Source organism: Sciurus carolinensis, chromosome 15, assembly GCF_902686445.1.
Source record: "Sciurus carolinensis chromosome 15, mSciCar1.2, whole genome shotgun sequence".
NCBI classification, from domain to species: domain Eukaryota; kingdom Metazoa; phylum Chordata; class Mammalia; order Rodentia; family Sciuridae; genus Sciurus; species Sciurus carolinensis.
This window is the reverse complement of record NC_062227.1, coordinates 15,465,342-15,486,643: the sequence shown is the minus strand read 5'-3', so window position 1 is coordinate 15,486,643 and position 21,302 is coordinate 15,465,342. Positions and strand designations below refer to the sequence as shown.

The window sequence follows — 21,302 nt, the reverse complement described above, 5'->3', positions numbered from 1 at the left end:
TCTTTTGGTCACAGTGATGGAAAATCTTACTAAAACACTAATCCAGGGAACAAGAGATGTGACTGTCCCTATGACTCCCACGGGAATTCATCCTCTAGCATGCTTATGCCAGTGTGTCCTGAGGTCCTTGTTTTTCTAATACATTGTCATTTGTGCAGGGACAACATGTCAAAAGAGAAACCAGTCCCCTCCAAAGTGTTTTGGTTATAAATGCACTCCAAATTTAATATACCATCTAAAGCCCTATCTATGTATCTGGGAAGAACCCCCACACATTTGTTCATTGGATAGAAGTTAAAGCCCTGCAAGATCCTGGGAAACAAAGAACAATTTAGTGATAGAAGATGTAGAGGGTATGTTTAGCTTTTAATATCTTTCTTTCCTTCTGAATGGCAGCAGGAAGTAATAGAAACCCGTATGTGGAATCTGTATGTATGTTTTTTCTTGTTTTAACTGTAAGGTCTGAATAAAAATGATGAGTTTTGCTTTGAGACACAAGTGTGAGTGGGGAGAACATTTGCTTCTATGATATTATAACAGTAACCATTGCATTACCTGCTTTTATGGTATCTTTTTTATAAAACTGCTTCCACCTGTGAATTATTTAGTCACAGGGTTATCTACAGGCACATCTTTTAGTTTTAGCTGGTTATAAAGTTTGTTCAATAATGTCTACACATTGTCTTTTAGAGGGGCTCAGTTCAGGAATAGAGTAGCTAGATTTAAAGTTTGACATCCCTGAAAATATTTGATGTCAGGAGTGTCTAACAGTGATCATTATGAACCAGTGATGATTCTTGCCTTCTAAAACTGAACTTGGTGGGAGGACCTGGACCTCCACATGCTGTCCCAAGGTTAATTGGGAGGACTTGTTAACTACCAAAGGAGTCATGGCCATTGTTTATAAACAGTTTGGTAACCCCTGACTCATAGGATCTAGCTGTTTGGAGAAATGAGTTACTAGTCTTGGGATGGTCCCCACTTTTGGGGTTTAGACCCCTAAAGTTAAACCCAGTCTTTTACATATGACTTTTCATTTACCCATATGATGGTACGTTTGTATTTGGGTATACTTTCCTTTTGGACATTCAAGACTGAGCAGATGGTGCGTTTCTATTGTGAAGGTCAGTCAAGGCTCCTCAGGGGTTACTTTTTAGGGTCTTAAACTACATGTGAATAAGATTTTAATTCTTAGTAATCTTATATTTGAATGAACACCCAGGAAGAAGACTATCTTTTTTACTTTTTCACATATAAGTTTTTTACTGCTTTTTACGTACAACAATTTATGAAAACACATTTAAGAGACCCAAATACAATGTCGTTTATAGACCTTAAGAAGCCAAGAATACTTGAATTTATAATTAGTAATTAATGTTTCAATATTTTAACTTACAAGCTGGGCTGCAGACTGCAGGGGCTGCTGGGCATGAAGGGGCCATGCTACTGGGTCTCAGCCTCTGGTGTTGCTCCACTCTCGGGCTGTAGCACCCCCATCTCAACCAGGATGGTGAACCTGGCTGCCATGGTGTGGTGCTGCCTCCTGGAGAAGAGGTCCATGCTGGTCCTGGTCTTCAGGCTCTGGCTGGTCTACATCCTCAGCAGCACCTTGAAGCAGGAGGAGAGGACAGTGAGAGATAGAAATCTCCTCCAGGCTCAGGACCACAACCAATCCATTCCATGGAAAGTACAATTTAACTTGGGCAATACAGCCAGCTAAGCATTCAGTCCCAGAACTCCTTTCAAGGGAAGCCCCTCATCATGGATGACCTAGGGTTTGTCTGTGAAAGGAAGAATCTACTGACCATTGGCTGCTGTGATGTCAAGCATTCCCAGCACAAAGCAGTACTGCTGAAATAGCTGCCTGACCAATGGCTGCTGCAGCACCTATGAATACTGTGTGTCCTGCTGCCTGCAGCCCAACAAGCAACTCTTCCTGGAGCACTTCCTCAACAGGGCAGTTGTGGCATTCCTGAACCTCTTCATGGCTGTGGAAGATCACTTCCAATTGTGCTTGGCTAAGTGCAGGACCTCTTCCCAGAGTATGCAGCATGAGAACCCCTACCAGGACCCCATAGCCAAGTTCTGCTAGGGAGAGAGCCCACCCAATCTCTTCTCCATGTGATGGCCTGCTGTAGCCTGAGCACTGAGACACTGCCAGAGGATGCACCACCTGGAACCAGACTTAAGGGTCCAAGTCAGTCCTGGACAAGGTGGTTTGGGGACACTTTGTGACCACTTCTGTGCTGTCCACTGGCTTTGCCCACCACCTGGGCTGCAACTGGTGGAGCTCTTCTATAAAGTGGACTGGAACCTCTGGATAGGCCTAGGCAGGAAAGAACTGCAAGCTGAGCTGGGAGTGGTGTTGTTGTCCCTGGGAGACTCAGTCTCAGCACCCACAGGACCAAGAACTTGTGTTTGTTAGGTGCCATGTGTTCCCTGCTATTTTGATCTGGGCTCTTCCATGTAAAATGATTTGTTAGATTCCTTTGGAATAGTAGAAAAAACATAATGTTGTATGCAGGAAAATGCCTTACTATTCTAGTTGAATATATTCAAGGAAATTTTGAAAACATATTTTAACTTACAAATGACTCAGTTGTTTTACCTCTCATATTTTCAGATTTTAACTATATGATAAGTAGTTTTACAAATATTTATCTTACTTACATTTAATGTATTTTTAATAGTTGATTGTAGATAACCCATGGAAATCAAGATATCAGTCATTTTCAGTTACTTCATTGTCAGAGAATACAGTAAAAGTCATCATACCTGAAATACAGAAAACAATAGTCATTGCATCCCTCAAACATACAACAAAGATAAAAATAGCCTTGGTTGGCCAACCACCCAGGTAAAAATGTGTGCTAACAATTCTGAAACACCTTTATTTTTAGTACAAGTGGAGATTCAGAAGAGAGAAAATTACCAAAACCCATAGGTGCTCCCTGTAATTGCAAGTGGAGGATTATTTTAAAATTCTTTATAAGAAATGCTTTAAAGTAGGCATGTCAATCACCCACCATGCCACACATGACATATGACTCCTCCAGTGTGATAGCAATCTGGGTTCCTGGACCCCTGTGGACATTTGTACCCTGTCACTTCATGGAGGAATTATTTTCCAGGTAGTACAAGAGGGGCCCAGGTCTTCTCAAGTAGGGACAGTCTTCCCATTGCCAGTATGGCCATAGGAATCTGATGGACATATTTTTGTAATCTTTTATGTATCCTGACTGAGGACCATAAAGTCCTGTGCATAAGGGCCTTCTATCCATTTTCTTTGTTTTTGCAGTAGAGATCTAGTTGTGAATGGTGTTGAAACAAGAAAGTCATCCCTGTTGACCATCCAGCACATATAGAGCCAAGAAGTGTTGCAGAAAAAGATATTTTCTTTAGATAATCTAGTTTGATTTTTTTCCAATTATTCAATACACACCCTAAAAGGGACTCTTTTGAATTGCTGTCAGTGTTCCCTGTATCTAAGACCACTCTAAATTTAGTGTCCCATAATGAGTGGTGCTGGGGAGGGGTGTCAATTCCTGGAACAAGTGTCCATATAAAGAGAGTGGTAACATTCATTCTATGGGCTCTGATTTTGGATAAGGGCAGTCTGCCATACCAGAGGCTGGGCCCCAGAGGAATCTATTCAGGGTGTCAGGTTTGAAAGAAATTAATCAAGTTTCCCCTCTGGTCATTAAAACAGTGTTTTACAGTGGCTTATTTTTAGAGGCACCTTTAAAAATTATATTTTCTTGTTTCAAATGAATCTATGAGTTAACTTGTAAATATTACAACTACCTAGGATGGTTTGAGATAATGGATCTATCAAGTGACCCTGCATTACCTTAGTAAAAGTAGCAGGGGGTGGGGGAAAAGAGGTGGAGAGCTGCTAACTGCCTCCACAATTAACCCTATGATTATAGCCTAAGAGTTATTCAGGAACTGTTTACAAGAAATGCTGAATTAAATATGCCAAACAAACAAAATACCAATTTACATATGCAGGGGTCAGAAGGAAAGGTTATAAGAAGAAATGGATGAGCCTATTGGAGTAAAGAGCCTGGATGGCACACCCCAAGTGCAAGGAAAAGACAAAAAAGACAGGTTACAGCATGTGGGCTCCAACTAAGTACACCTGATCCAGTGGTTCAGCTACAGGAATTCTCTCAATTTCCTAGATGCTGGAATCACAGCAGTAGAGCTACTGGAAATTGCTGCTAGTGGGCTATGGGAGTTTCTCTCAACTCCACAGAAGCCAGAACAGGGTCAGGCATCCCTGGATAGCTGCTGACGAGATGAGAGCTCTCACACATGAAGCAGTTGTTGGTGACCCAACTATAGAAATTTCTTTCAGTTCTCCAGAAGCTGGAGCCACTGTTGGTGGACTCTGGTGGTTTCAACTTTCAGAAGCCAGAACTGGCTGACACCTGAGCCACAGATACTACTTTCAACTCCCCAGAAACTGGAGCCAAATTTCAGTTTCCTTTTAAGCCTCTAAAGCAGAGGGAGAGCCAGGTGGGCCAGAACCAGAAAGGAGAAAGAAAAGATGAGCATATTCCAAGGAAGAAAGAACCCATGAGCTTGTATGGTGAAGAGTTTGACTCCATCAGGTGTCAAGGACATCAACCATCACCCTTCTGCCATGTGAATCTGCATGGTTCAGAAATTTCCCAGCAACTGTTAAGGGAACAAGCTGGTGAACTGGGCTTCTGCCTTTTATCCTTGTCAGGGAGGGTGGTTAAGCAAGTGAGCAGAGCACAATAATAGGATGCATTGTGAGCAGTGTGGGTAAAACTAGTGTGGTCTGGGTAGACCAGAGGCTTACCCTGTCCTAGTGAGTTTGGAGGAAATAATCAGGTTAGGGTGGTTAGGGTTAGACTTGGCCTAAAGAAGGCCTTCACAAGCAGATGATGGGAGCCTTCAAGGAGCACTGGGCCAAGAAGCTGAAAGAGGCACCTCCCTCTTGCAGGATACTTCCTGGCCTGGTCTGTCCTGCTGGCCACCTCACTGGTAGAGCTCCCTCCCACACTGCCAGAAACTCCTGCTGCTGCCATCCACAACTGGTACCCCAAGTCTCTAGCTCCATCGGCTGACATTTACTCAGGGTCATACCAGTGACTGCTTTCATGTGCACTCTTTAGATTTAGCCCTTACTTAACCATTCACAGGCTTGGAAACAGGAGCAGGACTGCACATCAGGGGTACCGCTCAAAATTCCAGCACTCCTCTAACAATATTTCCCTTAACTTGGATATTGTCTACTAGTGACAGGTCCCTTTGCACAACTGAAAAGGATTGATTTCAGTTTGTTCTTGTTTGGCTTTTTCTCCCAAATTTGCAACTGGTACTGGTACTACTTTTTCTGAGAGTAGCACCCAAAGTCACTGAGTCTATTCAGGCCTTGGATAGCCTGAGGTGGTCATCAGCCACCATGGCTGGATGAATCCAGCATTTCCCAGGCCAGATGTGCCCTGCCTCAGGACAGGTTTATGCTGATGCCTTTATTAGGTTCTTATCCTTGCTCCCAGATTGCCCACTGACTTCTCAGTGGCTCCAAGTGGCACAGGAACTGTGCTATTCTGTGTTCTTTCCTGGTCTTTGGTCCCACAATGCCTGAATTAAAGCCGTGGTCCAGACTGATCAGGGCAATGGCAGAAGTCTATTACTGTTGTTCATCTGGCAGAACCATTGAGAAATTAATTGCAGGTTAAGTTTTGTAACAGAAGATTACAGTCCTCTCTTGATTTAGCTACAAAATCATTTACCATGACTTAGAATGGAGCATCAAAGCAGCTCATGCAGTGGAGGACCTGGTTGGTGCTGCGCCAATCATGGGCCAGACATAGCCATGAACTGCAGTTTGGCTCTATGGGGCCACTGAGGGTGGAGCCTTTCTGAGTGCAAGTGGCCCTAGAGGAGACAGGCAGCTTCTCCATACCTGGAATGGCATACTGGGACAAGCCATGCTGAGGTGGTCTTGAGCACTGCTGGGATTTCATTCCTCAGTGGTGTTTTCTGCCTTTAGAGTGGCACAGGACACTGTGACAAGGTCCCTTGGTTTTCTCAGAGGTGCCTTCTAACACCCAGAGAGGGTAACAATGGGGAGGAATATCTGACAGGCTGTCTCAATGGAGAGAGGGTGTCTTGGCCAGAGCCCATTGGTGGTTGTGGGTGGCTCCTGGATGGAAACCAGCACCTTTGTGTTCCTTGTGTACACATTTGCCATTGGTACAGACTGAATCATACCTGACTTTGTGTTGTTGATATTTTTTTTCCATGCCATAAGGAAAAGCAAGTCTGTTTTATGTCTAACTCATGGATTGCCCAGTTGCCTGCTGTGTGTCTTCAGTACACCCAACAGTATGTGTGGTGGTCCCCCACTCCCACTCCCTGCTCTGCAGTGGAGCATCTGATGAATCTCTTTGTGAGAGTTATTAACCATGGGCTCTTCTTTCTCAAGTTGCTTGATGTTGATTCCATTGGCTCTTGAAAGCACCAATGTGCTATAGAATGCCTTCCTGTAGGGATTTCTGAGAGGCCTCTGTGTGATGCGTAGTAACAGACTCCAGTGACCAACCCCAGGGAGTTTCCACCTCCACCAGCTCTACACTGCAGAGAGGAATGAGGTGGGACCAGGCAGAGATAGCTTCCAGAGTGGCTGCCAGGCCCCTGCAGGCATCTTCAACTCTGTAGTGAGACTGAAAGTTCTAGGCTAGGTCAGGCGTGATGGGTGGGTAGCCAAGCCCCTCTGAATGCTTCTGTCCTGGCAGCCATGGAGCAGGCTGGAGTTATCCCATTTTACAGAAATGGAAACAAATCCAGAAACTACCAAGAGCTTCAGTGACTTGCTCAAGGCTCCATGAGATAAACCTAGATGAAGACCTAGGTCTTGAGGGCAGTTCTCCTCTTGTCACCCTCCATAGGGGGAATAAAGAGAAGTGGGAAAGAGGTTGGAATGCTTAGGATCTGGGAGAACTGTTCTCTACTCTGAGAAGCCCTTTCTTATAGCCCCTCAACCCCAATGAAGAACTGGTTCCTCATGGCACACCCAACCCCTTTTTTTCTTTGCCCACACACTGGGACTCAGTTTCCCTGGGGAGGAGAGATGACTGCCTCCTCAGTTGGAGGATAGGACAAGGGACAAGTGCACACATGCTCAGAAGGCAATCACTATCATAATTATGAGGACACCTGGGTCAGAGACAGGGCCCTTTTGCCATCCTTGGCTGTCCCTCCACAGTCTCCATGCTAGACCACCACATCCTCTTGGTTCTTCCTTTCTCCATCTCCCACAGTTACTGTGTTGAATCACTGATGCCACCAACCCTCCTTGGTGTTCCCGAGTCCCTTAGCTGACTCTATGGGCAGTGTCAGTGAGTCCTGGGTCTTCCTCTAAGGAAGAGCTCAGTTAGGGTACCAGGGAGATACTTCATCAACCCTCTTTGAGTCCCTCCTCACTGCAAAATGCAAGTTGGCCCAGTGACCCAGGCAACCATCTGGTTCTGCCACAGCTAGGTCTTCTGAGGTCCCTGCAGGCAGATGACAGGGCTGCCTCTGGATCCCTGCTTTGCTGCCAGACCTGAGTCTAGCACATGCAAGACCTCTCTCCACCTGGCCTGGCCTTCCATGGGCAGCCTCAGGTTTCCTGTGGCTTTGGAATAGCTTCCAGTTTTTTTCTGTTACTAAAAATGGGGTGGGGCCAGTGACTAAGGCCCCTTGCACAAGGGTGGCCTCGAGGGGCTGTTCACAATGTGTAGTGACAGAGATGATGGAGGTTGAGAAAGGCCCTGTGAACACCTACCTGAACAAATTCATGGGGAAAATATACTATTTGTCACTGCTGGTTTGCCTACCTGCAGGAACCTGTTCTGATATTCGGACTTTATCTTTTTCTGGCTCCAGTGTTCCTAGAAGAAAACAGAAAAGAAACAATGAGATAACTTTGGGCCCATCCCATGAAACTGGATTATATGTTTTAGGTCTCTTCAAATCCTTTGTGGAAAGGGCTAGGAAAAGAAGGAAGAAATGAACAAAGGAACTAAACAAGTAGCTTAACTCTTTCTAAGAAAGGTTACCTAACATCAATGATCAGTGGACCAACACTGGAACATACTGCCTGCTACCCTCATGAGAAGACTCTGAGATGTCCTTGCCATGGAAGCAGATGGCAGGCGGAACTGTTGGGCCAAGTGATGTGCATGTGGGAGCCTTCTTCCTTAGAGAGGTGTTATTTATGAAGACATTAATGCTCAATATTTTTCATCTCCATTAGGACTGATATTCTGCATAGAAAACACAATCTTGACTTTGGTTAGGGATTGCATATCAAACACAGAGTCCTGCTCAGAGAGGAGAATCCAGGCAGCATTGTGAGAGCCAGATCTGTATTTCTAGACTGCCTTTGGACCTCCACAGGCCCCAGTCCACTCTATAAACTCTTCACCTCCTGTGCTTGTCCAGTTTGTGAGTGCCTTTTGTGCAAGGCTCAGTGCTAAGTTCAGAGGAAAAACATGGGCATGGCCCCTGCACCCCTGCCACTGCACTCTAGCAATGCCTCAGTTTCCTTGCTGGGTCAGGGGTGCTGAACCTGCCCTGTTGGAAACACACTGCTGCCTTCTTGTGGCAGCCTTGCTACCACTTCAGAGGTGATCTCAAACTTGCCTGCTCCAGGCTGTATTCACCTAATCTCTGCTGTCACTTCCTTTAACAGGGCCATTTTTTGCTGTCTTTTGCCACTCTTTGCTTGTTTAGATCCTCTTCTTGAGACCCAAAATGCCTCTTTGACCCCATCTAGAAAACCTTTGCACCCCATCATTATTCTCTAAGATCCAATCACATGACTCATTGTCTTGCTGGCTACACTATGGGCTCCATGTGGGCAGATTTGTCTTGAACCACCTCTGAGTGTTCACTTTGTGTGTTCCAGGGACGGTGTTGAATAGCCAGTGCACAGCAACTGTCAGTTGAGTGAGCAGTTGAGGGGTCACAGTCAGCCTCTGGAGGAAGTGCTTCTTTTAGTGGTCAGTCACACTATTCAGTGTCCCACAGAAGAGGCTCCTTACTCAAATGGCTGTGATTTCAGGATGGTTTTGCATCCATGTCTGTTTCTCCCACTGCATAGTGAGCTCTGCAAATACCAGCACAGGGCCTGGCAGGAAGCAGGCTTAGTGTGTGTCTGTGGAATCTGTCAGGCTATCTGCTCCTCTGTACCTCAGCACCTGTCAGGGCATCTGACATAGCAGGCAGGCAGCAGACACTGAAGTGAGTTGATTAGACCCTTTCCATGCCTGTAGTCACTACATACACATGACCATCATTTGAGCTTCTCATGGTGACAGACTTTAGAAATGGCACTCATATCTTTTCTCATACTGCCCTCAAAAGGACAGAAGTCAGATCTTTCTTGATAATTGTAATTTGGACACCCTTTGATTAGGTGACTCTGCCTTATAAAGTATATTAAAATTTACATATTTCCCTGGAATAGATAAAAGTTCTCTTTGTTGTAGAATTCCAACTATAGTTAGTTGTTCTGATTTTTAATTAACTATAAGTATAAAATTGCATAACAACAAGTGTGCATTTTAAAATACTTTTATACTCAGATTATCAGATGAAGAATGTTTGATCAATGTCAGTATGGAAGGGTGAGTGACAATTTTGAACTGTCAATAAGTTTTGTAGGTTGTTTACTTCATCAACAAAGACCTACTGAGTATTCAATATGAGCAATGCATAATTTTTCAGGCTCTGGGGAAGAAACAAATACCCAGATCTACTAAGCAAACACTTATCAAATATTTACTGAGGGCAGGCTTTGAGCTAGTAGAGAAAGAGAGCCTGGTGATAGGGGAAGGCTACAGCCTCCTAGGAGCTCTCAGAGACCTTAGTGGGAAGAGTACTTAGTGAGCAGAGGACACATTTTTAGTTATGAGCTGTGTGCCTGAGATGCTCAAAGTGACGTGGACAGAGTGGAGAGGGCACACGGAGGGAAGGGCAGAGCCTTTCACAGATGAACATCACTCTGTATTAGTTATCTATTGCTTTGTGTCCATTTACTGCCCAACTTAACTGCTTAGAACAAGACTTCGGTCAGCAGGCACCAAAGCAGAAACAGTATCATAGAAGGGCATAACAGAGGAAAGCTGCTCAGCTCATGTCTGTCAGGAAACAGAAAGAGAAAAGTAGGAAGAGGTGACAAGGAATACCTTCCATGGCTCACCCCCAGTGACCTACTTCCTCCAGCAAAGTCCCACCACCTCCCAGTAGTTCAGCTGTGGATTGATTAATCCACTGATGAGATGGGAGCCTTCATGATTCAATCACTTTTCAAAAACCCCACCTCTGAACACTGCTGCACTGGGGACAAGACTTCAACACAAGAGACTTTGGGGACATGCCAGATCCAAACCACAAAAAGCAACCAACATGTTCATTCACAGTTACCTGTGGGTCAGGAATAGGGGTGGTGTAGCTGGCTGATTCTGCCCCAGATTTTCTCATGAGGCTGCAGTCAACTGAACCCTCCCTTGAGTGGTCTCCACTGCCCACTGGCCTCTCTATGGGGTTGGCTGAGTGTCCTCAGGACACTGTAACTGGTTAAACACAGAGCTAATGACCAAATTGTGGGGCAAGGGATGGATTATAGTGTCCTTTATAAGCTGATCTGGAAAATGACATAGTCACTTTATCATATGCTATATTATATTGGTCACACTGACCATCTTGGTAAAGAGGGTGGAGATTACACAAAGGGGAGACAGATTCCAGAAGATGGAAATCATTGAATCACTGTGACCATCTGGCTATCACACCCTTCTCTGACTGAGGAGAGAAGAAATGCAGAAGGGCCCACCATGTGGGATACAGTAACTGTCCAGGTGATAGTGAGAGCTGGCCACATTCCTAGGCAGTGCTCATTTACATGACTGCAGGATCCTTGCATAGGCTTCCTGGATAACTAATCATTCAGATAGCTTACAAACCTGAGTTCACTACCTGAGATTCATAATACTATAATACATACATACAGTATAATATAATATAGTAAGATATAATAATATTAATATAGTTACATTAAACATATTATTATTATCATAATAAATTGAAATTTGAGAGCTTTAAAAGTCAGTATGACCCAGGCACTTCTCGGTATTTATTCAAGAGAATTAAAATCACTACAGCAGTAATGCAGACCCACATTTAGCACCACAATTCACAATAGCTAAGTTATGGAACCATCTGTGTCCATGAACAGATGAATGGTTAAAGAAAATATGGTGTATATATACACAATGGAATTTTATTCAGCCATCAAGAATGAAATTACAGCACTTGCAGGAAAATGAATGGAACATGAGAGCATATGTTGAGTAAAAAAAGCAGAATCAGAAAATGAAGTATCCTGTGTTTACTCTGGGCACCAGGGGGAGGACAGGGAGGGCAAGAGGAGGAGCTAGGAAACAAAATTGCCAAATTTTTGTGTTTTTCTGTTGTGCACATGTACACGTAGGTAAGGAGGAACCCCAGTATTATAGTATTATATATAAATGTAATGTCCCAATTAAACAAAAAGTGATCTCTGAGGTCGCTTACTTATTACCCACCATTCTTTCTCTTTTCTCTCTCCTCCAGCTCCCTGGGATAACGCAGAAGGATAATGCCAAGTGTGGCCCAGCACCTAATGTGGTGAAGAGGCCTAAAGCCACCCACCACAGGAAGGGGGGGGCATGCGCACTGGGCAGCTGAGGCATGCAGGGTCCCAAGGGGCTGCAACATGTTGCGCCAAGCTCCACAGGAACCGGCCGGTTCAGGTCTGGTGACTAAGACTGACATGGTCCAACAAATCCAAAGAGAGGATGAGGAGGACACAGGTTGCCAGGAGCACTGGCGGCAGCTGAGTCCCGAGAAGCTGCAGCATTCTGAAAGCCCAGCACGGTCCTCCTGCAGAGTCTGGGTCTGGCCCACACCCTCCAGCCCCATGGGTTGTTGTCTGGGTGGATTTAAACAATCAAGTAACTCAAACTGGGGAATCATGGCAGAAGGTGGATTTGATCCCAGTGAATGTGTTTGCTATCATGAACATGCAAGGAGAAGGTCAATGTGTACCATGATTCTGGTGACAGTGGCATCAGCATTACTATGATCTTGAAGGCCTGAATGGTTATTGTGGTTATCTTGTTCTTGTTGAGACGTCCTGACTGAAAAGGATGAAATTTATTTGGAAAGTCAGCCAGTTCTCATAATGGACAGGATCCACCAGCTCCTCTTGTGGACTAACTTTGTGATGTAGGAAGTGGAAATAGTTAGCACCTTGCAAGACCAAGAGAACTTTTAACCCCATTAGAACTGTTTCTCATTTTGCGTCTGCAATATGGGATGGTACCGTTTTCATGAACTTCTAGAAATTTTACTTGCAAACTTATTTTTGCTTCCTGTGTTATCACCATTCCCATTTACAGTATATTTGAGTAAATGATTATATTTAAAAAGTTATGTGGGGCTTCTTTGGTTGTCCTAAACTTTATACATTCCACTCATTCTGTTTGTGTGACCACAATTTTTGGGTGATTTGTGACCCTATTGAAAGAAATTTGAGTTTTCTGCATTTAAATATTATAAATGGTTTTGATAGGTTTTAAAGGTTTTTGTCTTCATAAGATATTTATAAAGTTATTTGGGGTTATCTGGGATTATATGAAAGAAGATGAGAACCACACTCTGTTTACATTTACTTTGGTAGTTTATTAGTGGGTGGCAGCTTTCTCTAGTTCTTGGGACTTTAGTTAGTCTTGGAATATTTTACAAATTAGAACTGAAATCTGTATCATTTATTGCAGCCAACTTATGTGGCTAGAATAGGAGAAGTGAATTTGTTATTTTAATAATTTTTTTTACTTCCATTAAGAATGTCTAATTTGGGCTGGGGAGATAGCTCAGCTGGTAGAGTGCTTGCCTCACAAGCACAAGGCCCTGAGTTCGATCCCCAGTACCACCAAAAAAAAAAAAAAAAAAAAAAAAAAAAGTCTAATGCTACGAATGTTTTGCTTTTTACAGTCTGGGCATTGAACCCCAGGACTAGTGCATGCTAGGCAAATGCTCTACTGCTGACTTATCTCCCCAGCTGAGAATACTTTAAATAAACATGACTAATCAATATGGTAGATGATTTACAGTCCAATATATGACATTTGCCAGTCACTATACCCTAGTCTTACAAGGTTCATGAAAAGAGGGAAAAGGTTCATTCTTTCCATTTTTGCCAGGAATAATCTATCCAGGAATAACTGAAGATATAATTTATTTTGTAAATGATTGCATCTCAGGAAGACTCTCTTCTGTTTCAACACTTCCCTGTTAAAATGAAACTATCTTACATCTATATTGGGGATTACTAGTTTACTGACATTTGAATGCCTATTTACTTATTTACTTCATTTTATTTGAAGAAAATTTTGAGACTTTTGTTATCTTCTAACTTCAAAAAAAATTTAATGAAGTCTTGGTTTATTCCAAGGGAAAAGGGGGAAAATGAGAAACAAGAATGCTTTTCTTACCCTTTATCTCATTCCTGTTGGGTAATGGAATGAATTGGGGTGGAAAGGAACATTGATATAAGTGAATTGTGAAATGCATAAAAAAGCAAAAGCTTACTTTGTTTTTGCTCAGTTTGGCAAAAAAGTAAATACATATTGCATTAAATAGTGTCTGCACAACACACATGATTATGGAATTTTTTTCCTCATAATTGATTACATATGATTTATGGGAGTAAAAGATATCTTGTTATCAGTGTAAGGATTTTTACCCCTAGGTCAGTCTAGCTTTTCACTGTACAGATCTGAGAAACTATTTGTGTGAACTAAATAAGCTTCACTATATTATTGTACTATTTAATAGTCTGATACAATTGTGTGACACTCACAGGGTGTTTCCCCCTTTATTAGGTTGACATTATAGGCCATAAACATTGTAAAGGCATCATCTCATTATATAATCCAATATTGACTGCTTGCATTCCTCCCTGTGCTTCTTGATTTTGTGCTCAATTTCTTGAAATAATATAACCTACTCTTAATTACTTGTGCTGATAAAGGGGGGTAATGTTAACACAGGTAAGTTAAATCTTGGATAAATGAACACCACAGAGTAAAGATGTGTCTTGCAGTGGCCCACTGGAAGCCTTCACAGCTGTATCCACAGCTAGTAAAGTATTTAAAGCAGAAATGTCTGGAATGGCAAATATGAACTACCTGCCTGTTGCAGTCCTTTATCTGCCCATACTCCTTGAATATTGAAGGCTCACCCATATATCCTAAGGTCTCTTCCCTAACGTGCTAGAAAACCAATCCTGGGAGAGATGCAGGTATATTCACTGAGTCTGTGACTCACAATTAAGAATTGGCTTCTGTTGAAGAAGTGGCCAAAATATGGATAAAAATGTCTAATATTAGAGACTTGAAAAATTTGAATTCATAATCCTCATTTTTCATTTTTGCCACATATACTTAAATGGCATTGTATCTAAATACATTAGCCTTTTCTATATTAAGTTAGTAATAGAAGTTCTTAGTGAAATATTTAGTCCTGGATTTGTTATGGGCCAGGCTATATGAACAATGACCAAACAGATTCCATTTTACCCTAAGACTCCATGTCATGTAGGAAATGCTTCTCCCATGAGAAAACTCCACCTCTGTACCCCAACAGTTGCCTAGCATAGCATGTTTGGCAACACAAAATGGCAATTCTTATACAATGTAATAATATTCTCCCTCTGGGGTTCCACTTTTCTTGGGCAGTGCACCCTAACATTAGTTTAAATGTTAGTAACCATTTTCTGATTGTCATAGCAATAGTCATTTATGATTAATGTTCTGACATGCTTTAGTTATGGTATTAAAGGTGTACTCTAACCCTTGGAGGGGGTCAAAAGGTGCAGACTTGCAGCCTACCCTTCTGCCCCACCGGCTGGTGAATCCAGACTGCCAGTTGGTGAATAAAGATGGTTCCATCTCCTGCCTTAAGATCAACTCAGTGATTTATTGTGATCTTGCCATAACAGGTTTTTGCTTTTAAAATTTCTCTGCACTCTTGAAAAGTCAGTGTACTGAAGGACATTTACTCCATGGTTACTGTCAGTACCTCTGTGTTATGTGATATGATACTGTATATGGAATTACTGTTTTAAAATTTCAAAGAAACATTGAAAATCTATTACTCTGAATGAAAGCCTGTCACTCTAAATGGAAATGTGTTCAAATTTGACCAGTTCAGTTTAAGACACAGAACTGCAACTTGAAGAAGGAAAAATGAAGATAGTTTACAATTAATGGGTTAAACTTTGTTATTGTAATCTTAGAGTTAGTCTTATAATATTTCTAAATGAAAAATTATATGTATTTGTTACCATGTCTGATGATTACTTTGTTAAAAGCAAAAGTAAAAATTGTTGTTTTTAAATGTATAAATCATGCCAAATTATGTATGTGCCATCCAGGTTTATTGTTAATCTTTTACTGAGTACTTGGACTGGAATAAAGGGCTTGTACTGTGCACTTTTTATTAATGAATACATAGAAAATGTTAGTCATACACACACACACACACGGCACAGAACATCCTCATTGGACAGAACATTTAGCTGCAAAGGGACCTTTGTAAAATGGCCCCGCTATATCTGGCTGCAGCAGCAAACAGCTATTCTCTATAAGCAGCTGAAAGTGCTTCACAATTAACTAGTTCACTCAGGCCTTTGACCCAAAGAGTCACCCAGGTGCTTAAGCTTGCCAACAAGTCCAGACCAGAGATGAGCACAAGAAGCAGAGGCTGTTGACCTGGGCTGAGAAGAAAGCTGCTGGTAAAGGGGATGTCCCCATGAAGAGACTGTCCTTCGAGCTGAGGTCAATACTGTCACCACTTTGGTGGAGAACAAGAAGTCTCAGCTGGTGGTGACTGAACATGACATGGATCCAATCAAGCTGGTTGTCTTCCTGCCTGCCCTGAGTCACAAGATGGGAGTCCCTTTACTGCATCATCAAGGAGAAGGCCAGGCTGGGATGTATGGTTCACTGGAAGACATCACTGTTGCCTTCACACAGGGTAACTCAGAAGACAAAGGAACTCTGGCTAAGCTGGTGGAAGCTATCAGAACCAACTCCAATGACAGATGTGATGACAGCCTTCACCACTGGGAAGGCAGCATCCTGGATCCAAAATCCATAGTTCACATTGCCAAGTTGGAAAAGGCAAAGGCTAAAAAACTCACATGTATGCTGTTGGGTTTCTGTATATAAAATTAACAAATTGTCCTTCATCCAGTGGGTGAGGGAAGCTGAGATATTTCCTAATAACTGAAGTTTAAATTCTGAAGGTTATGCAGCATTTGAGTTAGTCATGTGTTGTATCCTATTGGGTGACACACTTGGCTAATATAAATTAACTGATAACTGAATCTAATATTTTTCTTTCAAGTGTGCTTTGATTGTGGCACATAATCAAAGGAAGAATAACCTATGGGTGTTTCTTTGCATTAATTGCTCAGACTCATGCTGGCCACTTGGTGTTTGTTTGGGTTTAATCTGTAAATGAATCTTCCCTCACTGGGTAAGGGAGAATCCACTTACACACAGGGGACCTTCTTCTTTATGTTGGCTTTGCATCACATCAAATGATCAGATAAGAGTAAATTGTGGAGGCTGAAATATTAGATCTCTAAGTAAACAGGGAAGATGAGTTATTTCTATTCAGATACTATCTACAGTAAGAGAGCTCATCAGAGATGAGAGGCAGTGACGTTGAGGACAGAGTCAGAGTGGAGGTTGTAAGGTGGTGTTTCCTTCCCTTCAGCATCTTCTTATCAGCACAAAGTACACAGTCACAGGAGAAAGTGGTTCATATATTATGGGACCCCCCTTCACCCCATGCAAGGTGGAGAATTCATGTAAATGGTAGGGAAAATATGTTCATTAGCTGTTCATTGTGGTGACCAAAATACCTGAAAAGAACACCTTAGAGGAGGGAAAGTTTATTTTGGCTCATGGTTTCAGAGGTTTTAGTCCCTGGTCAGTTGACTCCATGGCTCTGGTCCCAAGGTGAGGTGGCACATTATGGGAGAAGGGTGTAGCAGAGAAAAGTACCTTAGCTCATGGCAGCCAGAAAGCAGAGTGACACAAAATACTAACTCTAAAAGCATCCACCAGTGACCTAATTCCTCCAGCCACACCCTACCCTGCCTACAGTTACCACCCAGTAGGAGCAATCCTTTTGAACTATTTATCTATCAAAAGGATTAATCCATGGGTGAGGTTATACCTCTTATAATCTAATCATTTCCCCTCTGAACACTCCTGCCTTGCATCACATGAGTTTTTTTGGGGACACCTCATATCCAAATCCTGACAGAAGCCTTTCTTGTATCAGGGTGTCACTTCCCACATAATCCTCCACCTCTGGCTCCCAAGGACATTACTATTGCAAAGCCCCAGTAAATGATTTGTTTGATCTTTAGTGGCAATTGAAAATATTTATAAAGTAAAGGTCTGTTTACCTGGGACTTGGGCTCCACTGGTGCCTCTGACCAGTAAGCCATCTTCCACTTCTCACACCATGGCAGTAGCCTCTTGGGGCCTTTGTCTGCACCAAAGAAAGATTCCCCTTCTGACTAGACAGCCCATGGTGGGAGGTGGAAAGGGTCTTTCTGGGAAGTAAAATTCAAAAAATAAGTAATAAAAGGATCCCTAGGCAGGCTCAGGACTTGGAAGCAAGCAAGGTCTTCATACCTGCCACAGCCCTCACCAGGCCCCCTCTGCAGGGTCCACTGTGTAGCCATGGTTCAAACCTCTAGTGTTGCTGCCTCCTCAATCTAGCTTATTTCCCTGCCACTTGTTTTTCCAGGGAAGGAAAACTATTTGATATTTAGGAGTTCTATATATTTTCTGGATATTAATCCCTTGATCACATACATGATTTGCAAATATTTTCCCTGTTCTTTGTGTTGCCTTTTGACTTTGTTGACATGTTTTGTTTTGTTTTGGTGCCAGGGATTCAACCCAGGGCACTTGATTAACTATGGTTTTAACCAGCGAACTAGGGGAAGGCAGGTTAGGAGAGTACAGAAATGGTCAGCTGCTTTGGGAGTTGATCACTTCCAAAGTGGACCTAATTGGACTGGCCCCTGACCCACCAGCTTCAAGGGCTGGGACTCTTCACCTGCATTGCTGGGAGGTCCATGAGAGAGTCAGCTGAAGAAGTGAAGTGGCCAGCCTAACTCACAGCAATGTGAAGCCCACTGGCCAGTACATGACACACACCTGCATGCACAGAGCTCCCGAAAACCTCTTTTAGAGACTCACTCTTAACAAAGGTAGCCAAGGACCCCCAGACACTTGAGGAAATCTGCCTTTACTTGAAAGACAGAAACCAGACAAATAAATTTAGGGACTCAGAAAAGTCAGGGACTAGAATACAAGTTTTAAAAATCATATCTTCAGTGTTTCATGAGACAAGAATACTCTACATTTATCTTTCCCTAATAGATATTAAAACTGAGAACAGAAATTTAAAAGTTGAATGGAAGAGTCAGACAATAAAGTGATGATATCCCAAAATGTACAACAATGACAAAAGATGTAGGAGAAAAATAGTAAGAAAATTCAATGATTATTCCAGAGGGTCCAATAAGAAAATAATACACATTTAAGAAATTTAGAGTAGAGAAAATATAGGGGAGAAAACGATCAGACAATTCAAGATTTAACAGGACTGAAAGTTTCCAATTGGAAAGGACTCATTCAGTGTTCGATCCAATAAGTGAGAAAAGGCTCTGGGAAGGCACATGAGCATGAACTTTGAGAAAACAAAGAAAGAACAGGCATTTGTTTTGTTTTGTTTTCTTTTTGAGTGCTGGGGATAAATCCAGGGACTGCATATCAGTAAATTCTTCACCATTGAGCTGCACCCCAAATTCAAGAATAGATTTTTAAATCCCCTAAATAAATAACAGGTAACAAAAAGGATTTTAAAAAATTAGAATAGTAATAACTGATGTTACAAAAACAATGGCACAGTCCTTTAAAATTGAGATGGAACATAATCTCCAAAATAAATGCTATCATTTATTCTAAGCATTGTGTCCCATCCAACTGCTAATGTTTCCTTCATCCCCAAGGTAATAATGTTAGGAGGTGAGAACTTTGGAAAGTGGTTAGGTCATGAGAGTGGAATCTTCTTCTTATAACCCTGGTTCTTGGCACAAGATGCATGATTTACTACTGTTTGTCATAATCCTTATACAACACCCAGCTTTTGAAAGTATTTACATACATAAAACAGAATGGAGATGAAGAGAGAAAAGGAGGGAGAGAGGGTATGATAATCTTGGTTGTCAATTTAACTGGATTGAGAGACACCTAGAGCATTTGGAATGCACACATCTGGGCATGCCTGAGATGATTTGTATGTGGGTCGGTCAAATGGGAGGGAGACCTACCCTAAATTTGGGCAGCCCCTACCAATAGGCTAGGGAACCAGATGTCATAAAAAGCAAAATGAGAAGCCTGTCATTGTGCACAAGACTGATTCTTCTTGAGCAGGTGCATTAGGCCTCAGCTTCTTCAAATGCTTAATGTGAACTCATAACTACTCTCCAGGGACCTTCTAGGAAGGCCTTCAGGGGCTGTGCCATTATCCCTCTTGTTCTGAGGCTTGGACTGAGCAACTACAGTCTTCTCTGGCTCTCTGCCTACAGATGACTACTGTGCAACAACCCAGTCTCAGACCACGTGAGTCAATAATAAACCCTTTCTATAATTACACAGACATCCTATGGTCCTGTTGCTCTAGTGAATCCTGATTAATACAGAGAGAAAAGAGGAAGAAAAAGAGGAGAGAGAGGGACCTGATAAATTAGTTCTTATTAGGCTATTTATGTTCCTAATAGTTTAGTGAATTTCCTTTCCCAAGAGCATTCACTTTTTAAAAGGTGTCAAGAAACACCATTTACGGGCTGGGGAGATAGCTCAGTTGGTAGAGTGCTTGCCTCACAAGCACTAAGGCCCTGAGTTCAATCCCCAGCACCGCAAAAAAAAAAAAAAAAAAGAAACACCATTTACACTTTAGCCCACAGAAATGAATCAGGCCCTGTAATGAGTAAATGGGGGCTATGTGTGGTGCCACATAATCTGGGGAGATTACCCAGCACTGAAAGCCTCAAGCAAAAGAAGGATCCAGGGCCCCAATATTCCCTTCAAGGGCATACCCTTATAATCAAACTTCTTTCCCCTAGGCTCTACCACCTAAATAGTGTCACTATGGTGACTAAGTCTGCAACAGGTGGCCTTTGGAAGACATTCAAAATCCAAATTAGAGTAATAACTAATAAGAAAATAGAACAATTATAACAATATACTATAATAAATGTTACATGAATGTGATCTTGCCTTTAAAATATCTTTTTTTAAAATTTCACCATTTCACTTAAAGGATACACTTAATGGCTTCTTTTTAGCATATCCAAATTGTTAGCATCACTACTCTTGCCCTTTGGGGCCATTAAGTCAAAAAAGTTTATATGAACTTGTACACTGATACTATGACATCTAAGCTGGTCATCCATATAGCATCTAAGTGATTAACAGGCAGGTAATGTGGATGTTCTCAACAAAGGGTGATTCTTGCCCTGAGCAGGGATGGAGCAGCTGGAGCAAGAATTCATCACACTATTCAGAATGGCATGCAATTTAAAACTTAGGAATTGTTTATTTCTAGAATTTTCCATTTAGTAGTTTTAGCCCATGGTTGGCTGTAGGTAATTGTAAGAAAAGCAATCTAGGCAAAGGGAGGACTATGGTACGTAAGATGATAAAAAAGAAAACTGAAAACAATTCATGAAATATTAACAGCAGTAGAAATATAAATAATGTATCACCTTTTTATATTTATTTTGTTCCAATTTTATGTAATGAACAATTATTGCCTTTTGTGATAGATAAAATAAATACTTGCAAGAAAAGTTCCTATAGCATCAATAAACTTGTAATCTTTAAAATCAAGTCAGGAATATACACCCTCTTTAAAGATATCCCAGAATTCTAAGGGCCTTTTAATATTTTTAGCTACTTTGATTTCCTAGTACCTATATCAACTATTGAATTTTTAAACATATTAGTTAAAAAATTCAATGATTATATCTACCTACAGAGTGATTGTAGGTCTCAAGTTAAAGTATGAATTCTCTGCTAGAGGTCTCAAATTTATTCCAAGTGTTTCTAGAAGTCAGGATACCATTTCTTTTAAGT

At 41.9% G+C, this 21,302-nt stretch overlaps 1 protein-coding gene, 1 long non-coding RNA gene and 2 pseudogenes across 3 annotated transcripts; 3 read left to right on the top strand and 1 right to left on the bottom strand.

Moving 5' to 3' along the window:
* Positions 1-1,350: 1,350 nt before the first annotated feature.
* Positions 1,351-7,953, bottom strand: LOC124965660 (uncharacterized). Its single transcript, XR_007105218.1, has 3 exons — positions 7,860-7,953; positions 2,671-2,775; positions 1,351-1,608 (listed from the first exon to the last, which is right to left on the bottom strand). It is a non-coding gene; the product is annotated as an uncharacterized LOC124965660 (long non-coding RNA).
* Positions 1,508-2,092, top strand: LOC124965658 (SREBP regulating gene protein-like). 2 transcript variants are annotated; one of them, XM_047526752.1, is made up of 2 exons: positions 1,508-1,630; positions 2,042-2,092. In XM_047526752.1, the coding sequence occupies exons 1-2, from the start codon at positions 1,508-1,510 to the stop codon at positions 2,090-2,092; spliced, it is 174 nt and encodes a 57-aa protein (XP_047382708.1). The 2 variants fall into 2 exon arrangements, with proteins under 2 accessions (XP_047382708.1, XP_047382707.1); XM_047526751.1 differs by having other exon boundaries at positions 1,928-2,092.
* Positions 7,954-12,040: 4,087 nt separating the features above from the next.
* On the top strand, positions 12,041-12,285 carry LOC124965659 (small integral membrane protein 14-like; annotated as a pseudogene).
* A 1,823-nt stretch (positions 12,286-14,108) lies between these two features.
* The window catches only part of LOC124965785 (60S ribosomal protein L7a-like), a 43,725-nt pseudogene continuing 36,531 nt past the window's right edge, over positions 14,109-21,302 (top strand).